Source organism: Silene latifolia, chromosome 10 (genome assembly GCF_048544455.1).
Source record: "Silene latifolia isolate original U9 population chromosome 10, ASM4854445v1, whole genome shotgun sequence".
Taxonomy (NCBI): Eukaryota; Viridiplantae; Streptophyta; class Magnoliopsida; order Caryophyllales; family Caryophyllaceae; genus Silene; species Silene latifolia.
In genome coordinates, this window is record NC_133535.1 from 159472008 (window position 1) to 159493449 (window position 21442).

Genomic DNA, 21442 nt, shown 5'->3' on the forward strand with positions numbered 1-21442 from the left:
AATTATCGGGTTAAGGTTAAAGTTTTGCAAAAAGGTAAGGCTCAGAAATCTGCCAGAGATGTGCTTTACCAGACGGTGGTTCTGCAAGATGATAAGGCAAGATAATCTTGAATTCATATTGCATATACTTTGTACGTCGTGTTTATAACCATGTTACTCTGTGTTATTCATTATAGTTTATTAATTTGTTGTTTGTGTAAGAAGTTGCTTAGACAACTTAAATGGGTTTTGCCTACATCTTGTGGTTTACATACAGGCCTTAAGTCCAACTTACTTAGACGTTTTGTCAAGACATTAATTTAATTGTGTTTGCAAGTCTGTAGCTGTGTTTGCATGAACCAAATAATAAAGACCAGGCGTTTGCTTTACAATAACAACTACAGTTGGTACTACGCATCAACAATTAAGTAATTTGTCGTACTGGATATGCCGGCTTAAATTAGGCTTAAAAGATTGGAAATTCCCTGTGCAGGGGCAGAAAATGCGCGGCATTTTGTTCGGGGATCAGGTTGCAGCCCACCAAGAGGCGCTCATGTGCAATGGGGTTTATGAAATTGCAAATGCCCCAATCAAGCCAACGCAGGACCAATACAGGCGAGATCCTGCTGAGTTGCCATACACAATGGGGTTTGGGAAACAAACACTAATCCGCCCGCTAATTACTGCACCTGAAACCCTCCTTACGGAATACCAAAACGTTTATCAAGTACCCAAAACAGCTACCCCCTATGACATATTTGGTAAACCTCTAATGTGCATAAATCATGTGCCTGTTTACATATTACTACCTGTATATTAACATTAACGATGACTATCACAGACGTTGCTGGCACACTGCTATATGTAGAACCAGCTGCACGCCAGGTCCCCCCAAAACAAGGTCGCAAAAACACTGTTAGAGAAATTGTTATCACTGATCACGGGTAAACCTTGAAATTTAAAAATGAAGTTACCGTAATGCCTAAATTACTAGCTATCTTACTCTACCATGCTTGCAACAGCACTGATCAACCAATCGTAGTGTCAGCCTGGAATGATCTTTCAGAAGACGAATGTGATAAGCTTGCTTCCTTGGTCGATACATTACCTGTCGTTGGCTTCACAGGGTTGCGGGTTACTACTTATAGGGGTATGACCGCTTAATAAGGTAGTAAAGCTTGTTGTATTACAAGAGTGTTGCTGATTTCTCATATTATTATGCAGGCTTCTCATTGACAACCACAACGTCTACAGTAGTTCATACGAACCCTTCAGGTCCTAAAATAGCTGCCCAGGTAGAATGGTATGATCCCTTAACGTATAAATCCCCAACATTAGTTGCAGCCTTTGGTTTACATACTTTGTTGAACATCAACAGCCTTACTAATTTCAGTCGACTATTGCAGGGGGAGCCTAAACAAAGACTTCCTCAAAGATTTACAGTCAAGAGTTTTCCGAGTCAGGGATCCAAACACACCTACTCCCGTCATTACCTTGAGTGAGCTCACCAAAAAAAAGGTATAACCACATGACCTACATGCAACTCTCTTATGACTACACTAAAATAAATCTACTTGTTCCCGCCACATTGAACTTGCAAGCATTAGCACCACACCATGCATGTTGCAATTTTTTTGGTTATAATTGAACAGACGGTTAATACCTGACTAAACTTAAATGCACCAGTTTTCATTCAATGACTTATGTATACATGGAAACAGGCAAAACAAACTTTGCGGGATGAAAGGTACAGTGAATGTAATCGTGCCAAAAGCATTTACTGAAAGTCAATGCATACTTAGGCTGTTCCCACTTTGTGGAAAACGTTCGACTATGCAGGTGGGAAAAGTTCAAGTGTGAAACATGCACTAAAGACGGAGTTGTGTCCGAACCAAGGTAGCCTCTCCACCCTGCCTGTACTCCCCCCCCCCCCCCCCTCCCCCCAAAAAAAAGGTTTAAAAATCATTAATCTTAATATCTAAGTCTAAACTTTTAACGCAGGATTACCTTTAACTGTGAAGTTTCTGACGGAAATGAACGCCTAGAAATAACAGCATTCACAACAGATACAGTGACACTGTTCCAGATGTCGGCAGCAGATATATTTCATATGAAACAAACGGTATATTATTACATTTCCATACCACCTACACCCAGTATTCTAAACAGCATTTCCCAACGTTCAAACCATATCGCCTCCTAAAATGGTCAACCTACAAAGTGGCGTCAACCAATGAAATTATGATATACAAAGTGATTCGCAATAACAACTCTACTGCCGTGGTTATAATTATGAGTTTACGTCTACACATCTAAGTTAACAAATATTGTTTAAACCATCATTACTAAAGATAATAGACACCTCAGAATCGAACAAGTACTCTTTCCGCACATGTTATGTTTACCTAACCCTTACAATGGTTTCTAAAGATTTCTGTTACATCATAGGTAAAGCAAACTTTGAACGAGTATTTATTGTACGCTTACAACATTTACTTCAATTTACAAGGATTTCTAATTTTTTATTTCCTGTGTTATTCCCGGCGCTTTTTAAGGACGACAGCGTAACATTCATGAGGGTTTGCAAATCATTGCGAAATGGACCATTAGTAATTGAAGTGTCCCCAAAGATAGCACTATCAAGGAACAATATTTTGCAGTGGGCTCTTCGCAAAATTGTAGCTGTACCACCACACAATGAGGTCGCCTCCAGTTTGGAAGAGACAACCCCAGGAGAACAACAAGAAGTTCACGAAACAGGAACTGAACCAGTCGTAGTTAGTACAGTCCAACCTATACCGGTAGCTAGGCAATTACATTTTGAAGAAGTCCAACAATCCTCTACAAAACTCACATTAGTTGATGTTGCAGTGACTTCCGACTATCAATCGATGTACAAAGCTTCCCCGCATCAATCATCACAGTTCCTCAAGACATCCAGTCTAAGCCTATTTCCCCTACCCAGCCGGCTATAACTTCAGATACCACTGCACCTCAAGCTGCTGCCATTCAATCTGAAATTATTGGCGTGCCAACAACACCGTTGTTAAAAACAACCAAAACTGAAAAAAAAACGGCAACTACACCAGAAACCCCAGCGCAGAACACTCCAAAACGTATCAATAATAAGCAAGGTTCTGCATCACCTACCAAGAAAAAAAAAATAGGTAGCAGCTCAGCTGCATCCCAGTAACCCTAGGTACGATCTATCCGTAGCTGTATGTTGATGGCTTAATGTAAATAGTATCTATGCATGTATCCCTACTTATAACACCCCAAAGGTGCACCTCCTAACCTATTCTGGAAAAACAGAATGGTTAAATAAAGGCTATAGGGCACCCGTAGCATTTTGGGAACACTTTTGCATACAAAGCATTGTGTTCCAACCAAAAGCATTCTGAGATTTGCTTTTGGAATTAGGTCTCTTATTTTGGGTTTATGCTACCAAAAAAACTCAGATCTTTTGTGTATAAAGAACTACCGAAGAATCAAGTTCGGATTAGTTGTATGGATTAATCGTGTATTGCATCCAACTCAAACAATCAACTTTTCCTAATTATTACAAGTATTACTTTTCAGGCGATTAGCTTTATAAGAACAGTTCATCCTCTCAAAATCCAATGATTTCATCCTTAAAAATCTGTCAATCAGATATGGAAGTCATATAAAACCCCTCACCTAGACAAGAAACGCTCTAGCACTAAAGTCTAAACGTTAAGATGCTAAGGTTAATTTTAAAAAATCATTCATCAACTCTACTGTTAGTATTATTACTGCGCAAACCATGCAGTTGCATTTACAGTTGCACATACATCTAACCAGTTAGTTGTAATCTAACTGCACACCTTGACTTCAAAACACAATCCCCTAAATTCAGGCAAAATAGAGTTAGCAGTCAATAAATATCACCATACACACAATCTAGAGAGTGCATGAAATACTGCTTTTGGCACAGATTGTAAGGATATCAAAACACTGTTATAAAAAATCAAACAACATAGTACAGATTGTAGAGACAACCATCCACATTTTTCTCATAATTATCCAAGGTATCCACATGTTTTAACCGTTATTTTGAAAAAAAAAAAAAAAAAAAAAAAAAGATGTTAGCAGTGAGTCACAAACAGACTATAACATAGTATTCCACAAATATATTGAATCTAAAATATTTCTAAAATTTACACAATGTTCAATATGCAAACCTTAATGAGGAATACAATATTCGTACTGTGTATGTAGCCTTGCTTCAAAACCAATCATACCTATTTTATTGCTTACATTTCTGATCTACTGCAGAACATTATGAGACCTTTAAGAAGGCACATCAGGAAATTCTCAGGCACAACTGGTCCATACACTATTAAAGTACGAGTCATTGATATAACCAATGTGCATTACGCAGCAGCTGGGAGCCCTGTAGAATTCCAGGAAATCACCTTCCAAGATGGAGAGGTACCTTTTAGATACTTTAGTACTCTTGTCTGTAAAATATTCTCTTAAGCTCCTAACCTATCACAGCACTATACATCGTGAAACTACTTGCTTTACAAGTTCAGACAATTGTGGCTTCACTTGATTATATTTGATATAAACTCGCGAAAATGTTAGCAGTTCTATGTATAATTGTTGGGAAAAAAAAATGTTACTGTCTGCAAACAATTGAGCTTTGTAGAACTTCACAAAATCAAATGTCTTCCCCATAACTAAAACTATTGCACACCGAATCTATCGCGTTACATATAACCATGCGTATTTTAACTTTACCGCAGCATACCACAGTAACTAAACCTTACTCTGCCACCGCAGGGCACTATAATGAACACATACCTATTCAATGAATCCCTTGAAGCCTTTCAGGATGTTATGCAAGAAAACAAGGAATATGACATTGCTAATGCCAGAATTATACCCATACCTGCTGATTCTTCGGACGGTTCGGGACATCAAACTTATGAAATATTTTTCAATATCAACACCATTATCCAACCTGTACCTGAACTAGAAGGTCCTGAAATAACTAATTACGTATTAATTGGATCTATCCCCAAAACAATCTCACTTGATGCTCGTTACGGTAAGCTGCAATGCAATCAAATCTGCATTTCAATTTATTGAGTAAAACACGACGACAAAGGAAACACACCCCAAAAAAGAAGTAAGTCATTTAACTATTTGTATGATTACAGATGTATTAGGAGTTATTATATATGTAGACACAAGCTGCCAAGAAAGAAGCTACAACAACCAAACATCAGATGCCTGCGAGGTGGTAATTGTTGATCACAGGTAGCCTATTTATTGTTAAGCTGCAAACTGTTTATAAAAACGCCTAAGCGAACTAATAACTTTCTAATAATCGCTTCCCAATTGTAGTCATAAACAAGCAATGATGATAACACCTGACAGACCTGGCAATTCAAGAGTGTACAAAGATTACACCCACATGCAAAGAACCTTTCCAGTCGTTGGCTTTACAGCTCTAATGCCCTCGTACCAAAAAGGTTTTACTTGTGTATTGGTAAATTAGTATCCAAGAAGAAAAAAAAATACAAATTACTGACGAAAAAAATGGGGTTTTAAATATTGTAGGCTTCTCACTCACAACAACGCACGCCTCATTCATAATCTTAAATCCACAAGTCGAACAAGCAGTTTCACTTAAGACTTGGTAAGTACCAAATTACATCAGTTGATGCTTGCGTTGCTCGCCATTTACAACATGCTATTTATATTATTACAGGGCTGAGAAAAACGAAGGCATGCTTACTGCAAAAAGACAACACATCTTTGAATGCCGCCATCCACCAAGCACCCGCAGGATAACCACCATTGGAAATCTCCTTGGAAAGACGGTAACTTTCCCTTTGAATGCTACCTTCAGTAACGCATCAAACATTTTTTCAAAAAAATACAAATGACGCCTTTTAAATCCACTAACAATCAAAGTTAACGTTTAATAACTGCTTCAAATGACAGGCTGAAAACACTTTACAAGAAGAGTCCCACTGGCTAAACGTGAGGCTGATCAACTTTAACAGAAACAATGTGCACTTGTACCTTGGTTGTAGCTTCGCAAAGACAAAGCACCACTAACCCTAAGGGCTCTGTGTATACATGCACTGCATGTTGTACGACCAACGTTAACTCAACAGCACGGTAAAAAAACAGCACTGCCCTCACCCATTCCATACAACACAAACACACAGCACCATGGGTTCTCATGTACATGTTGTTTTGTGCTTACAGAATGACAATAACATTCCAAGCAGAAGATGAATCAGGAAAGTACACTTTTACAGTAAGCACTGACAATTCAGAAAAGCTTGTGGAAATGGAAGCATCCCTCTTGTATGCAATGCCTGTACAGGTAACAACATTCGTCTACACGATGGCTTTTATATTTCGTAACTTCCATAGTAAATCACCGTGACATACTGCCTATAGCACACAACTGAACCTTAACAACTTACAGTATATGTCCATGTCTTATGAATCTTCAGGAACGGTATAGCTATCTCAAGTACATTGAATCCAAATTTCAAAGAAACAAAGTGTATGTACAAGTCGTACCTACCACAACTCTGTCCAGAGCACATAAGCTAGAGTGGGTGGTCAAGAAAATCTCCCAAACCTAAACAGCAAGACAGGGTTAAGCTACCTTAGCAAGTTTTTATCAAGTTTATTAACCACTGTGCCATTGGAAAAAACTGGCCGTCTAATGTTAAGGTGTTTTGTAATAACTACCTCTCGGCAGTTGTGTTAAATTAGTTAATACCGACTAATAGTTCGACATTAACTATCATGTATAATTAACTGTCTTTTCTACAAGACAATGCTATTCACTTTCTCTGCAATGTCTGCTTTGGCACATCATAATCTCAGAGCTAAAACTGCAGACAAGCGTGCATTATAACCTCGACTTTATTACCCTAAAACGAGGAGCTTATACACAAAATGTACTATGCACAGAACAGTTACAAATTCGCAGAATTCCCACAAATCTTACTACAAACAGAACCACAAATCGGGGCTCCGCGCCCGGGAGGGCGCGGCGCAACGACTAGTAATTTTAATATTTTATAATAAACTTTAAAGTAAAACCGTCCTATAAGCAAAAAAAAAAAGTAAAACTTTCTTAGAGCAAGTCCAATGGTTTAGCATAGGGACTTGCTTACAATTTTAAGAAATTGCAAGCTAGTGGCTAAACCATTGGAGATGACCATGTATGATAGCTTTGTTTAAGCAACTAGCCTCATGAAGCTAGTAGCTTAAAGTGGCCCACAACTTAAAATCAACCAATAGCATGTTTTAATTAATTAAATAAAATTTATAAAAGCTAGCTAAACCATTGGAATAATATGGTAACTTAAAATTCTTGTGGCTTAAAATATGATGTGGATTTGTCAAGCTAGTAGCAAGTAGCCTACCATTGAACTTGTTCTTATAAGAGTTCTGTTTTTCAAATCAAAGGGTATTTTTTTCTCCTTCTTTTACTCCTCACATCCACGGGCATGTTATAGGATCGATTCGATTAACGTGCTTTCCTTACCTTATAAAAAAAAAAGATATTTTTTTCTTTTAATATATCATTTCACTTTGTTGAGCTGAATAAGAGTGTCCTGTGTGCAAATGTATGTCCATAAACAAAGTAAAATATATCTCATGACTTGTGAGTTGTGACTTGTAAATCTAACCCTATAACTTGGCCAAAATTCGATCCCAAAAAATCAAATTAAGTTAAATATAATCTCTTATCAGTCGATGAATATGCTCGTGGGTCTAACTAAAGTTATCAACGGGCCCATTAGTTTGTATGTAATCACGATGTTAAACCGGGTCAACATTTTATGAAGCGGTAGTATTATAGTACAAGTACAAGATATTTACGTACGAGTATTACAAATTATGGACTGAGATCGTTTATATAATACGTTTATAAAATTGTGCTTTTATTGGTTAAACATATTAGGATTTTCGACACTAAGTAATCTATCTATCTATCTATCTATCTAACTATCTATATATTAATCTTCTAACTTTATCGCTGACATGGCATCATATAATTTCACCAAACAAGACATGTCTTTTTATGGGTAAACAAGAGCATCTTAAATCAGAAAAATGATATACTGTTAATATTCTTTCCTAATTTAATGACATTGATTGTGTATATTAATTATGTTACCCCTTCCTATTCCAGATAACCGTCCCATTGTCCATTTCCGTCTATTCACAATAATGTCCCATTGTCCATTTTTGGTAAGTGTTGTGAGGTCCAAATTCAATTCTATTTCCGTCTATTCACATAACTGTCCCATTGTCCGTGGTAAGTGTTGTGAGGTCCAAATTCAATTCCATTTCCGTCTATTCACATAATTGTCCCATTGTCCGTTTTGTGTGCTCTAAATTCACTTTCTTAATTCTTGTGCCATCTTCACAAGGGACGGTTATCTGGAATAGGAGGGAATATATGATATCAAACTTTTTATAAATTTAGAATTTATTTATAGAAAAAAACGTTATTCTAACAAAAAATAAAAACCACTCGATTCCTAACTAAGATTTCTTTGAAACCATTATATATAAAAATAATTGATGTAAAATAAACTACCTTTTTTTTTTCTGGAATAAATACATGTAATAAAATATACTCCCTTTAATTTCCTGTGTTGTTCCCTTTTTTTTTTTGCATGCAAGATATATATATTTATAAAAAAAAGGGAACGGCCAAGACAAAACTCAAATAAAAAGCACAATTACCCTTACACCTACAACAAAAGGAAGCAACAATAATCACCTAGGTTGCACCAAAACGGACACGAATACGAACACGGACACGATACGGTCACGTGACACGGCATTTCATGAAATTTAGGACACGGGACACGGCATTTAAATTTAATAAAATATATATTTTATAGTTATATATGTGTGATTTTTTTTTTTGGGAAAGTATTGAATATTAAATTTAAATAAGTGAAAGTAAAACTTACGTTAATTATAACTCATTCTCATTTCCAAAACCAAAAACCAACTTATAATCAATCAATAGGTCTTGGTATAGACGGGTGGGGCGAACAGACGGGTAAAGACCTCTAATAAAATGGGTAGGGGGGACAAGGTGGGGTACCCCCATGTGCTTTCCACTTTATGGCAAATGGGTATTTTGTGAGGGGAAATGGTATCCGTCTATACATATAGACGGATAATGTCCGTCTATACATATAGACGGATAATGTCCGTCTATAATGAGAATTTGCGATAATCAATCTATTTCGACATCTCTTTACTAGTCTAAAGAACATCATTTGTCTCCAATTCAACTTATTTTCCCACCAAATTCAACTATATAACAATTCTCGCCATTTACCTTAAATTCAACTTGATTCCGTTTGGAGGTGTGTCCAAATACCATGGACACGTGTCGAATACGTGCCCAAATAAAAGATGAAAGTTAGACACGGATTTACAAGTGTTCGACACGTTTTGACGTGTGTCCGACGAGTGTCGTGTCCGACACGGGAACGCCGATTAGGAGGAGTGTCCGTGCTACCTAGATAATCACTATACTAGACTGATTGAATTGTTTACGTTGTTTAAAATTCTCCTCACATATTTTGAAAGCGTAAACAATTCAATTGAACATAGGAAGTATTAACAACTGAGCAAAAGACAAGTTTGATCAAAGACCCTGCAACGTAATGATAGGATGGCTCAAAGAAGGCCTAAACTCGAGTCTGGTTAAACAATAAATTAAGCAAAAGATTCCACCCTTTTCTGATCCACCGAAAGTGCAAGCTGCATCTGAAGTCTGAAGTAGTTACGGTTTACCAATATAGTCTTAGTCGAAGATCAAGGTCCCATGAAAAAAATATAGAGGAAGAATTAGTGCCTTCGATTTCTATGCGTTTCAAGGGATGCTTCCAATATTTCACCTTCTTCTGTAGTATATCCAGCAAAGTCTGCAAAACCAGCAACATTCAAATAATGAAACATAAGTAGATTAGTCGATCAATGGTGTGTAGTCAGAGAAATTATAGTGTGGGAAAATTAGAAGACATCCGATTCAAAATTAGACAAAAATCAATAAAACAATATAATGAAAGTAGGCAATGAAAATTCTGCATACCCTAATGACATTATTATCAGATGGTAAATTAATCGATAAAGAGAGAATATCAGGGCGGCAACACCATAGCAGACCGTCTATGAGAGCTTTACATGAAGACTCCTCAGGGACGGAAGTGGAACATGTTAAAGACAGCTTCAGTTCTTGGAGATCATAAAGTGGTTCATCGTGAATCTCGCTAAGTTGGTCCTTGTTAAATTCAATCTATACATTCATCATAAGAAGTGATTAGAAAATAAAAATGTTTCAAAGTTATTGAGTTTACACTACATGATCCGAACTTTCATGTTTAGAGTTATGAATGTAACCTTCTTGCTCTGACCTGAGCTTGCAATACACGTGACGAATCTAGCCCTTGGAGTAGAAAAATATAACCAAAGCAGAACAGAAGTAGAGAACCTCAATGAACCCGACTGAAAGTTACCTAACCCCGTATTAACCCGATCAGAACTGACTCAAAAACAGCCAAGCTTAATAACCTGAATAAACTGATCAAAACCTTAATAATCACGACCATAGTGACCTGACCTAACATTAACCTGAGCTAACCCATGTCCAAAACTACTCAACCTGATTGCCAAATAATAACATAGAATCATAGATCAAACTATGAAGCTTAGACGGGCAATAATGGTTATGAATCTTATGATGGCTTTTAGTTTACCACGGCTCTTTGAAGCCCGCCTTTTACAACTGAGAGTTGGATCAATTTTTGCAAAGCTTTTGGTATAGTCGCTGACGACTTGGCGACTTGGATCCGAGCCTAGCTTCGGTGATGACGTGGACCCATTTTGGGTAATAAATTTGAAAGTCGACCCATTTTGATAATTAATTTGTGAAAAATGCCGTTCCCATATTGCGGTGTTAACTCAAAAAGCATGGCTTGTTTCATCGTGTTAGTACATTACAATTGATGAATAAAACAGGGTGGCATCAATACTAGAAAACAACAAAGTACAAAAGAAAATGCACAACTAATTAGCAATACCTCAGTTGTCTCAGTTGGCTCAGTTGCATCACTGAGAATGATGGACAAAATCTTGCAGCAACCATTTGAATTGCTGAGGAGCTTTTTTATTCTGAGCCATGCTCGAGTATCCAGTTCATCGATAATTAGATGAAGATAGGCATTGTAATTGCTATGACTGTTGATCACAGACGAAAGTTGTAAGTCTCCATTATAGCAAAAAGAGTGTAACTTTGGAGCTTCAAGAGCAACATTAACCAAATCATAACAATAATCATGTAAGCCCAATTCCGTGAGCGTTTGACTTGCAATTCTAATATTCTTTGGCATCACACAACCAAAAAATGACATGATCTCTATTGACGGAAGTTCAGACACTAGCTTGCTAAAAGATTCCTCGCTAAAAACAACACTAAAAATGCGTAATTTCTTCAAATTTTTCTTTGAGTTAGGTGTAAAAATAATAAGTGGCAAATCATCTTCTTCATCACCCTTGTAGGTCAAACACCGAATAGTCGATGTATCCACCAGGATTCTCCTATCTAGAGGTACAATGCCCTTATTTCCAACTACATGGAGCGACTCCAATTTACTACACGAAGGAATTGAAATATTTGTAAAACCAGAACACCACTCAAGCTTCAAAAATTTTAAGGGACATGACTTGATAATATCATATAGCATATGCTCATCTACGTCAACCTGTAATAAATCCAAAGATTGTAGTGAGATAAGCTTCAAATTTTCAGAATATGGAATTCTAACCCAACATAGTTTTATACTAGTCAATGATTTTGCCGAGAACAAAATCGCCGGTAATGCATACGAGGGAAGATTCTCGGGAATAACAGAGAGCGACAATTCCTCAACTTGGTTTCGCAAAGCGATTCCAATCCATCTATCAAACCTCCTAGCCATTTCTTGATAAATAATTGGATATTCAAGAGTAAACTTCCTAATAGAAAGATTCTTCTCGGAATATCGTCGCATTGTGGATTCAATGAAATTCATAAGTCTCTCCATAGTTTCCTCACTGTAAATATCATCGATGATACTAGTACCATCGACGATACTTAATTCCTCCAAACAATCTCCATCTATCTTCGGAGAAAAGAACTCAGGTTTAAACTCAAGAATAAAGCCAGTGGACCAAATATGAGCCCATCTTTTCGACAAAATGGTCGATCGACACGCTTCTTCGGTACCCAGATAAGAAATGATATGATGGATGATAAAATCAGGCAAATCTGATAATCTATCCATGGTATTTAACAGCCCATGTGTTGGTTTCTTACCATCAACCACCCTTTTCAGTGAGGAATTTCGTCGAACAGTTGGTGTGCAACTCCCAAACCCTAATTAATTTGTTAATCGATTGCCTTCCTACTAGAAAATTGGGGTTATGCGAGAAAACAGTTAGTAAAATTGGAGAGTAATGAAGATTTACCGCCAAAATTGAGAAGAAGATCAGAGACCATTTCCCGCCAAAACTGTGAAACGTGTTACTCTTTATGTTTTTCTTGTTCTGGGACGAGGAGAGGACCACTAAATACGGGCGGTATATATGTATCTCTCTTAAAACGGGTCGGGTACAACTATATTATGTGCAAATGATAATTTTTTTTTTGGGTAGATAGGAGGGCATAGCCTGAAATTAAGGAATCAAAAGAGAGATGGCTAACTAGCTACACCCAGAATATCTTCACGGAGAATGGAGCGAAGCTAGTTATTACACTAGTTTTAAACCCGTGCAAATTGCACGGGAATGCTGGATTAGATTATGTTAAAAAAAAACATTTAAGATAATTGTTTTATTATTTAGATATCTTTTTTTGAATTTAATTATCTTTGGAAATAAAGTTTTAGTATAAAGTAATAAAATCTCTCTACTTTTTGTTGAAACAATTTTAAATTATAAATTGAGTTATAAAGTCTTATTTAAATTTTTAGATTTGATTATAAATTTCATTTACAATTAGCGTAAATGATGCTTTAAAGTCAATTGTCCTAATAGTTATTGTTGTACGACATGCCGTCTTGGTAGCTAAATTTGAGTTTTACTTTGCCTTATTCCTCGAGTGACTTCATACAAAGCCTAATAAAGTATGAACCAAAATTATTCTGGTGAAAAATAAACAAAAATAGTAAAATTGTACGGATCTGAATAGCTACAACCCGTGCAAGTTGCTAAACCTGTTTTTCATCTAGTCAAACTTTTGCACGTTTGTAGAACCATGCAGTGTATGAGCAAACTGAAAATTATGACTCGTCTATGTTCAAAATGGAAATTTTGAACCTTTTATCATTTAGTATAGATTGTTAATTAGTAATATCAACAAAATGAAAATTGTGGGCCGTGTACGTTTAAAATTATTATGTTGAATTGTACAACTTAAAACCCGTGATATTATCATATACATATATAATAATCTAAAAGTGAACGATAAGTCGATAATGTTATATACTTTAATTTTTTTATTAAATATAAGACGCACTATCAATAATCTTGTGTAAAAAAGATGTATACACAAAATCATTCATATTCACCCTTTTTAAACAAATAATTAAGAAATTACTATATCCAAGTGGCGGATTTAAGGGGTTAGCAGGGGCACTCGCTCAGTCGCCCCCGCTGAAAAATGAAAATGTCGTAAGTTTTAGTTGAAATTTTCAAAAAAAAATTCAAGTTTATCTTATGACATTATTTGTTCGCTCTTGCTAGGATTTTCCGGCCCCCTGAATTCAAATTCTGACTCCGCCAATCCAACCCAAAATTTTATAAAGTAATAGCCCATTAAAAACATGGGGTCATTGGTAAAATAGGTCAAAATTACTCTGAGCATCAATTTTCAACGAAATCTATAAATATTTGGCCATAAATTACTCTGACAAATTATTTTGTAAAAAATACAGAAAATAATACACTCATTATTTATGGCTAATAAATGAATTATTTTATTATATAATAACGACCTATAATATAAAATCGTCGACGTACGTATAATAATTACAAAATTCCCATTTGTGACGGTATACCCGTCACAATCTGTTTTGTCTTATCTACCCATATGGATAATACTTGACCCGTCGTAAGTTTATGACGGATATGTCCGTCATAAGAGAGACTTGTTGAGTATAATAGTTAATGTAGATTACCTAAGAAATTGCACTTGCTCAAAATACAACCACTAAACTACACAAATTCACGACTTATACTCGCTAGTCCCCTATCATTCTACCTATATCGCATATTATCGGTCATTCACTCAACACAAATTCACGACTTATTTCTCACTTTTCCTTGCCGCCCCTCACAATCAACTCACCTCCGTTTTCCATCGCTTTCTCTTCTTCCTTTTCTCCTCTACTGTATGTCTGTATGTCTGTATCTCCATAGACTTTTTTTCTTACTTTATTCCAAAAACTTATAACTATTTCAATTAAGTTATCTATTACCAAATAAACCTAATATCAATTGATTAGGTTGATAGTAAAGATAGTCCAAAATACATTTGTTGAAGCATTTTTTTCATTTACTTTTGCATTTTATGTTCCTCTTCCATTAATTTCTGGATTTTATGGCACGAACATTTCGTGATTTATTTAAAACCATACTCGAATTTATATACTACTCCCTATCCTTCATTCCTTAGCCCGTTTATTTAATTTTATTGAGTATAAATATTGTAATTTTTTTTTACCGTAGTATAAATTTGGCCGTAGATCTGTAATTTATGGTGTGATGTTATATAAAATTAATTTTGTTTGCTTTAATACATTAAAAAAACTCTTATTTTTCGTGTATTTTAAGGATTTGTTTAATTTAGTTTTGCATTTTATATCTTCTTCTTCGATTAATTTCTTTCCTTTTGATATGAAGATTTTTTTTATCATGCAAACAATTTTTTACTCGAATTTATATATATTCAATTCAATGTCTGTCATTTGTCAGCCCATTTCTTTAATTTTATAATCATAATAATAAGCGTTCAAATTATTGTAATTAGTAGTACATTGATTATTCCTGATGTTATTTTGAGTTTAGTACTTAGTTGTATGGATTTCATTAGTTTTATAATTATAATTAAAATTATGAGTTAAAGTTATTATAATTGTAACTATATTGATTATTCCTGATGTTATTTTCTAAATGAACGCTTCAAGTTCAGATTGTTCAATCATCAAATTTAATTAAATCATATTTGAAACGTGGGTCCTATTATTTAGGAAAAACAAAAGCATCTTTGAATTGTTGACTTTCAACCACAGTGCGACAACTCAGCACTGTGGTTGTTGCTTTAATAAATAAGATGTCTTTAGAAAAGCTAACAAAGCAAGTGATTGCAAATGATAAGAATGAAACGGTTGTATCACGCCTTTTTTACTTGTTACGCCTCCTAATATTTATATTTTTCCTATTTTGCCCTTGTCCATCCAAATCAACTTTCATAGGAATTAATTATCGCTACGTAGATATGTACGACTAGACGGTTTTTATAATAACTATTTATTGTTTTATCGTAATTGATTTTCGAGGACGGTTTCTATAATAACAAATTATCGGTTTATCGTAAATAACTTTCGGAGACTAATTTTATAACGGTTTTTCTATAATGTGCCCAAGGGGCACACTATAAGATGTATTGTTGCACATGATAACAATTAATCTTATTATCTTTACTTAATTAGTGGAATTCTCCATATCTTTGTAAGATATTATATTTTCTCTCCCTTCCCTATATTTCTCTACCTTATTCACTGGAAAAGACGTTTATATTTTAAAAAGATATAAACATATGACGTTGAAGGAGTATGGTTTTTAAGATATTACTCCTACATTTAAGACGTTTATATTTTAATTAATTAAGTAAAGATAATAAGATGTATTGTTGCACATGATATAACAAATTAAAACATATGATGTTGAAGGAGTATGGTTTTTCGTTCTAACGACTATGACGGGTGCAACGCCTCCGAAACTTTAGCGAAAATTAAATTCATAAGGGAGATTAATTTTGTAAGAATTTTTGAAGCGGAAAACGAAAAAAATAAATTCAAATAATACGAAAATTGGCTCAATTTTTTTTTTTTAAAAAGAGGATGAAAAGTGGCCCAAACGTGTGGACTACTGATGTAACTCCCCGAAAAGCAGACAGACAGTTCAAAATAGTTTTTTTTTTATTAATAATAATGGTAGCGGAATTACAATGACATCACCGCCGTATTTCCCATCGGAAAAATACAAGGATTTTAGAGGAAATAAAGATAAATACACTTGTTAAAGCACTAATTTTACTACAGTTAGTTTTGCTGAAGACGGGTCGGAGCAAGTGACGGGTAATGTCACTCACAAAACGGATAGGGGGGACAAGGTGGGGGCACCCCCATGTGCTTCCCTCTCTCCTCTATTTGGGTCATTTGTGAGAGGAAATGGTATCCGTCACTGCAAAGTGACGGATACATGCCGTCTTCAATGAGATTTTGTGTTTTTACTAACAAGTGCGCACTCTACCTATTTCATTTTTTACACTCCAAATATGAATACTTCTTCCATTCAACTCCACTCTATCTATTTTCTTTTTTTACACTATTCACAAGTGCACATTAAATCTCGATTTTCTATCAGTACATAAGTGAAAATATGTAACACCCCCTCATACCAAGGTGCCTTACCAGGACCACCCTACCATGAGAATGTGTTACCATCTCGGTTGCCCGAGGTTAGTACATATCAAAAGCGTCTGAACTGAGCACATTTATTAAAATAATGTAATTAACAAAGTTTACAACATCCAAAACCAAATACCGTCTAATAAAATACAACTCCGAAGTCTTAATAATAAAAGAAACTCGCTAAGACTCCGACGGTGATGCTATGACTCATGGTGGCAAATCTCCCAAGATAATCCCCAAGCTCTCACTAGCAAAACCTGTCAAGCCTGCTCACCATCCCCGAATGGATCACCGCAGATTACACAAACAACAACGGGGTCAGTATTATGCAGCAACAAGACAAACAAATGCAATACTCGCCCGATCATCGTCAACTCCCAATCACCCTGTCTCACATAGTAACCGACTACACACTAAAGTGTGTAGCCCTGCCAGATTACCCATCGCAACAGGTAATCCTCGCCGCCAGTGGGTGACCGCAGCCGATCCCACCTAGTCCAGCTCCTCAACGAGCGACAATAATCCCTGTCCCTTAATGTGCACATCCCCTCCCGTGGCGGGTTCCACGGAGGGCGAACTAGGGTGTGAAGCCACTCCCGCAAGTGACTCCACCACAATCACAATCACATGACACTCTTTGTCATCTCAATCCCCTCACACCAACATTGTCACCACAATCTCCATATTACGATGATCAATAGACAACGATAAATACAATAATATGTCATGTAAAGCACAGCAACTGAGTAGGGAAACCCTACCTTAGCAATCACAAAGATAAGCAACACGGACAATCAAAAAGGCTCCTCTACGAAGTCTTCTCCTATACAATGATCATACAACACAATTACATTTTGCACAATTCCCAAAATCCCTTTCCCATATAAATGTACAGTAACCCAAAAAGATGCAACAATTACAAAGGTAGAACTTACCAACAAGCAACAAGACCTTATACGCAAGAATTACCGCAAGTATCCACACAAAGATGCTACGAAATGCTCAAGGGAAGGATTAGGGGATGATTTGGATGTGATTAGGGTAACGTAGAAGTGATAACGCTTGAAAACGATATTAGAAACGACGCGGAAAATATAAAATAACCTAATCATACCCTAATCAAACCGTCAAAATATAACCGCCAGGACGGACACTCGGTCGAGTGTGACGACACTCGGCCGAGTGGTCTACACTCGGTCGAGTATTCACTATACTCGGCCGAGTGTTCCTCGGCAGAACCGAAATAACTCACACAAAGAGCACTACTCGGCCGAGTAGGCTCTACTCGGTCGAGTAGGCTCCAAAGAAAGTCCGTAGTGTTACAATCTTTCCCCCTAAAAAGAACTTCGTCCCGAAGTTCACACTCAACTACACACAACCACAACACCACGACACAAGACTCTAACAAACACATGAAACAACTCCAAGGAACTACACAAGCATCACAACAAGTTACCCCAAACACATCTCCCGACACGAATCAAACAAAGCAAAGAAAACACAAAACACTATCGCGACCATCTCCTACCCCCTTAAAAAGACAACGGTTACGTCCCCGTAACCGAACATACCTGATCAAAAAGGTTAGGAAAACGCTCTCGCATAGCTTCCTCGGGTTCCCATGTGGCTTCCTCCACGTTATGATTAGACCAAAGGACCTTGAGTAAGACCGTCTCACCATTCCGGGTCTTACGAATTTTGCGATCAAGAATTTCCTTAGGAATCTCGGCATAGGACAAGGATTCATCCAACTCGATGTTCTCCATCTCAAGGATATGCGACGGATCGCTCACATACTTCCGGAGTTGAGATACGTGAAAAACATTGTGCACTCTATCCAAAGCTGGTGGTAGAGCTAACCTGTAGGCTACCTCGCCAACACGGTCCAAAATCTCATAAGGACCTATAAACTTTTGACTTAGCTTACCCTTCTTCCCAAACCTCATAACACCTCGCATAGGTGACACTTTCAAAAGAACTTTGTCACCTACCGAAAACTCAATGTCCGAGCGGTGTAAATCGGCGTAGCTCTTTTGACGATCTTGAGCTGCTCTCATCTTTTGTCGAATCAACTGGATTTGCTCCACCATATCTTGAACCAGTTGTGGTCCTAAAACCACTGCCTCGGAACTATCATCCCAACAAACTGGACTCCGACATTTCCGGCCATACAAAGCTTCAAAAGGTGCCATCCCAATGCTTGTATGATAACTATTATTATATGAAAACTCGATCAAATCAAGTCTGTCTTCCCAACTGCCTCCAAAATCCATAACACATGCCCTTAACATGTCTTCTAAGGTCTTGATGGTCCGTTCTGTCTGACCATCGGTTGCCGGATGAAAAGCTGTACTCATTTTCAACGTTGTACCCATCAACTCTTGTAGTTCTTGCCAAAACTTGGATATGAACCTCGCATCACGATCAGAAACGATATCCTTCGGTATACCATGTAACCGAACCACATGTCTTCTGTAACCCAATGCTAACTGCATTTTAGACCAAGTATCTTTCATTGGAACAAAATGAGCTGACTTGGTTAACCGATCCACAATCACCCAAATCATGTTGTTACCTTGTTGTGACCTAGGTAACCCCACAATGAAATCCATGGAGATCGACTCCCACTTCCACTCTGGCACTGTTAAAGACTGAATCTTACCTTGTGGTCTCCTTTGTTCACCCTTGACTCTTTGGCAGGTCAAACATCTAGCCACGAACTCAGCTACATCTCTCTTTAAGTTTGGCCACCAAAAGGTCTTCTTAAGATCTCTATAAAGCTTGTCACCACCCGGGTGAACTGAATAAGGAGTGCAATGAGCCTCAGACAAGATCATTCTCCTTAACTCTGCATCGTCAGGAACACACCATCTCCCATCAAATCTACACTCCCATCTGGATGAATGGAAAACCTGGAAGCTGTTCCACTCTCCACCCTGGACTTCCACTCCTGGATCTTCGGATCGAGCTCTTGCTTACTCTTGATGTTCTCATACAATTCTGGTTCAATTGTCAAATCCCCGATGGTATTCCCTTCTCGAATCATAAAGATCCCCAAACTAGACATCTCGTCTCTCAACTTCAGCAGGGACATAGCTGTACATAGCGAATGAACGCTCTTCCTACTTAAGGCATCTGCAACCACATTAGCTTTACCCTCATGATAGATGATGTCCATATCATAATCTCCAATCAACTCCATCCACCGTCTCTGTCGCATGTTCAGCTCCTTCTGGGTGTAGATATACTTTAAACTCTTGTGATCAGAAAACACCTTAAAAGTTGCGCCATAAAGGTAGTGCCTCCAAATCTTAAGAGCAAACACAACCGCACCCAGCTCCAGATCATGAGTAGGATAATTCTCCTCATATTGCTTCAACTGCCTCGAAGCATAAGCTATCACTTTCCCTCCCTGCATCAAGACACAACCCAAACCGTTCTTTGAAGCGTCGGTATAGACCTCAAAGTTCTCACAACCCTCTGGTAAGGCTAGGATAGGAGCTGTGGTCAAGCGTTCTTTCAAGGTCTGAAACGCCGTTTCACAACTCTCATCCCAAACAAACCTGACTTCTTTCCTCATCAAGGACGTCATAGGCCGTGCTATGGTAGAGAAATCCTTCACAAATCTCCGGTAGTAGCCGGCAAGGCCTAAGAAACTCCGGATCTCAGCTACATTCTTCGGCGATTCCCACTTGGTAACGGCCTCAATCTTACTAGGATCTACAGATACCCCTTTCTTGGATATGACATGGCCTAGAAAAGCCACTTCCTCTAACCAGAATTCACACTTGGATAACTTGGCATAGAGCTGATTTTCTCTCAAGGTCTGCAAGACTATCCTCAAATGCTCTTCGTGTTCTTCCTTGGTCTTGGAATAAACTAGGATATCGTCGATGAAAACAACCACAAACCTATCCAAGAACGGTGTGAAGATTCGGTTCATCAGATCCATAAAAGCTGCTGGCGCATTGGTCAACCCAAAAGGCATCACTACATACTCGTAATGACCATAACGAGATCGGAACGCTGTTTTAGGAATATCTTCGTCTGCTATCCTCAGCTGATGATACCCTGACCTGAGGTCAATCTTAGAGAACACACCCGCTCCACTAAGCTGATCAAACAAATCATCAATCCTCGGCAACGGATACTTGTTCTTCACTGTAACCCGATTGAGCTCTCTGTAGTCAATGCACAATCTCATACTCCCATCTTTCTTCTTTACAAAAAGAACTGGAGCTCCCCACGGTGACACGCTAGGCCTGATATAACCCTTGTCTAACAACTCATGTAACTGCTTCTTCAACTCAGCCAACTCCTTAGGTGCCATACGATAAGGTGCTTTAGATATAGGACCCGTTCCCGGTTTAAGCTCCACGCTGAAATCAATATCCCTCTTGGGAGGCAAACTAGGTATTTCCTCAGGGAAGACATCCTCGAACTCTCTCACCACGGATATCTCAGAAGCTGTCGGCGGCTCCACATGAAGATCTCTCACATGACAAAGAATCAAAGGACACTTCTTCCTTAAGCATGACTTTAAGGTCATAACTGCTATAAACCTACACTTAGGCTTTACCACAAACCCTCTATAGGACACTTTAACACCCTTGGGACTCTTTAAAGACACTCTCTTCTGTCTACAATCTATCCTGGCATCATACCTACCCAGCCAGTCCATCCCGACAATTACC

General features: G+C 37.5%; 1 protein-coding gene across 1 annotated transcript; it reads right to left on the minus strand.

Annotated features, from left to right (window-relative positions):
• Nucleotides 1-9656: 9656 nt before the first annotated feature.
• On the minus strand, nucleotides 9657-12792 carry LOC141606658 (putative F-box/LRR-repeat protein At3g18150). The gene is made up of 3 exons (XM_074425871.1): nucleotides 11097-12792; nucleotides 10109-10312; nucleotides 9657-9941 (listed from the first exon to the last, which is right to left on the minus strand). The coding sequence occupies exons 1-3, from the start codon at nucleotides 12336-12338 to the stop codon at nucleotides 9807-9809; spliced, it is 1581 nt and encodes a 526-aa protein (XP_074281972.1). The 5' UTR covers nucleotides 12339-12792; the 3' UTR covers nucleotides 9657-9806.
• Nucleotides 12793-21442: the final 8650 nt, after the last annotated feature.

Coding starts and splice junctions, on each gene's coding strand:
- LOC141606658 (XM_074425871.1), bottom strand. CDS start 12,338: ATGGATAGATTATCAGATTTGCCTGATTTTATCATCCATCATATCATT. Junction 10,313..11,096: donor AGCCAACTGAGACAACTGAG/GTATTGCTAATT, acceptor ATGAATGTATAG/ATTGAATTTAACAAGGACCA. Junction 9,942..10,108: donor CTGATAATAATGTCATTAGG/GTATGCAGAATT, acceptor CTGGTTTTGCAG/ACTTTGCTGGATATACTACA.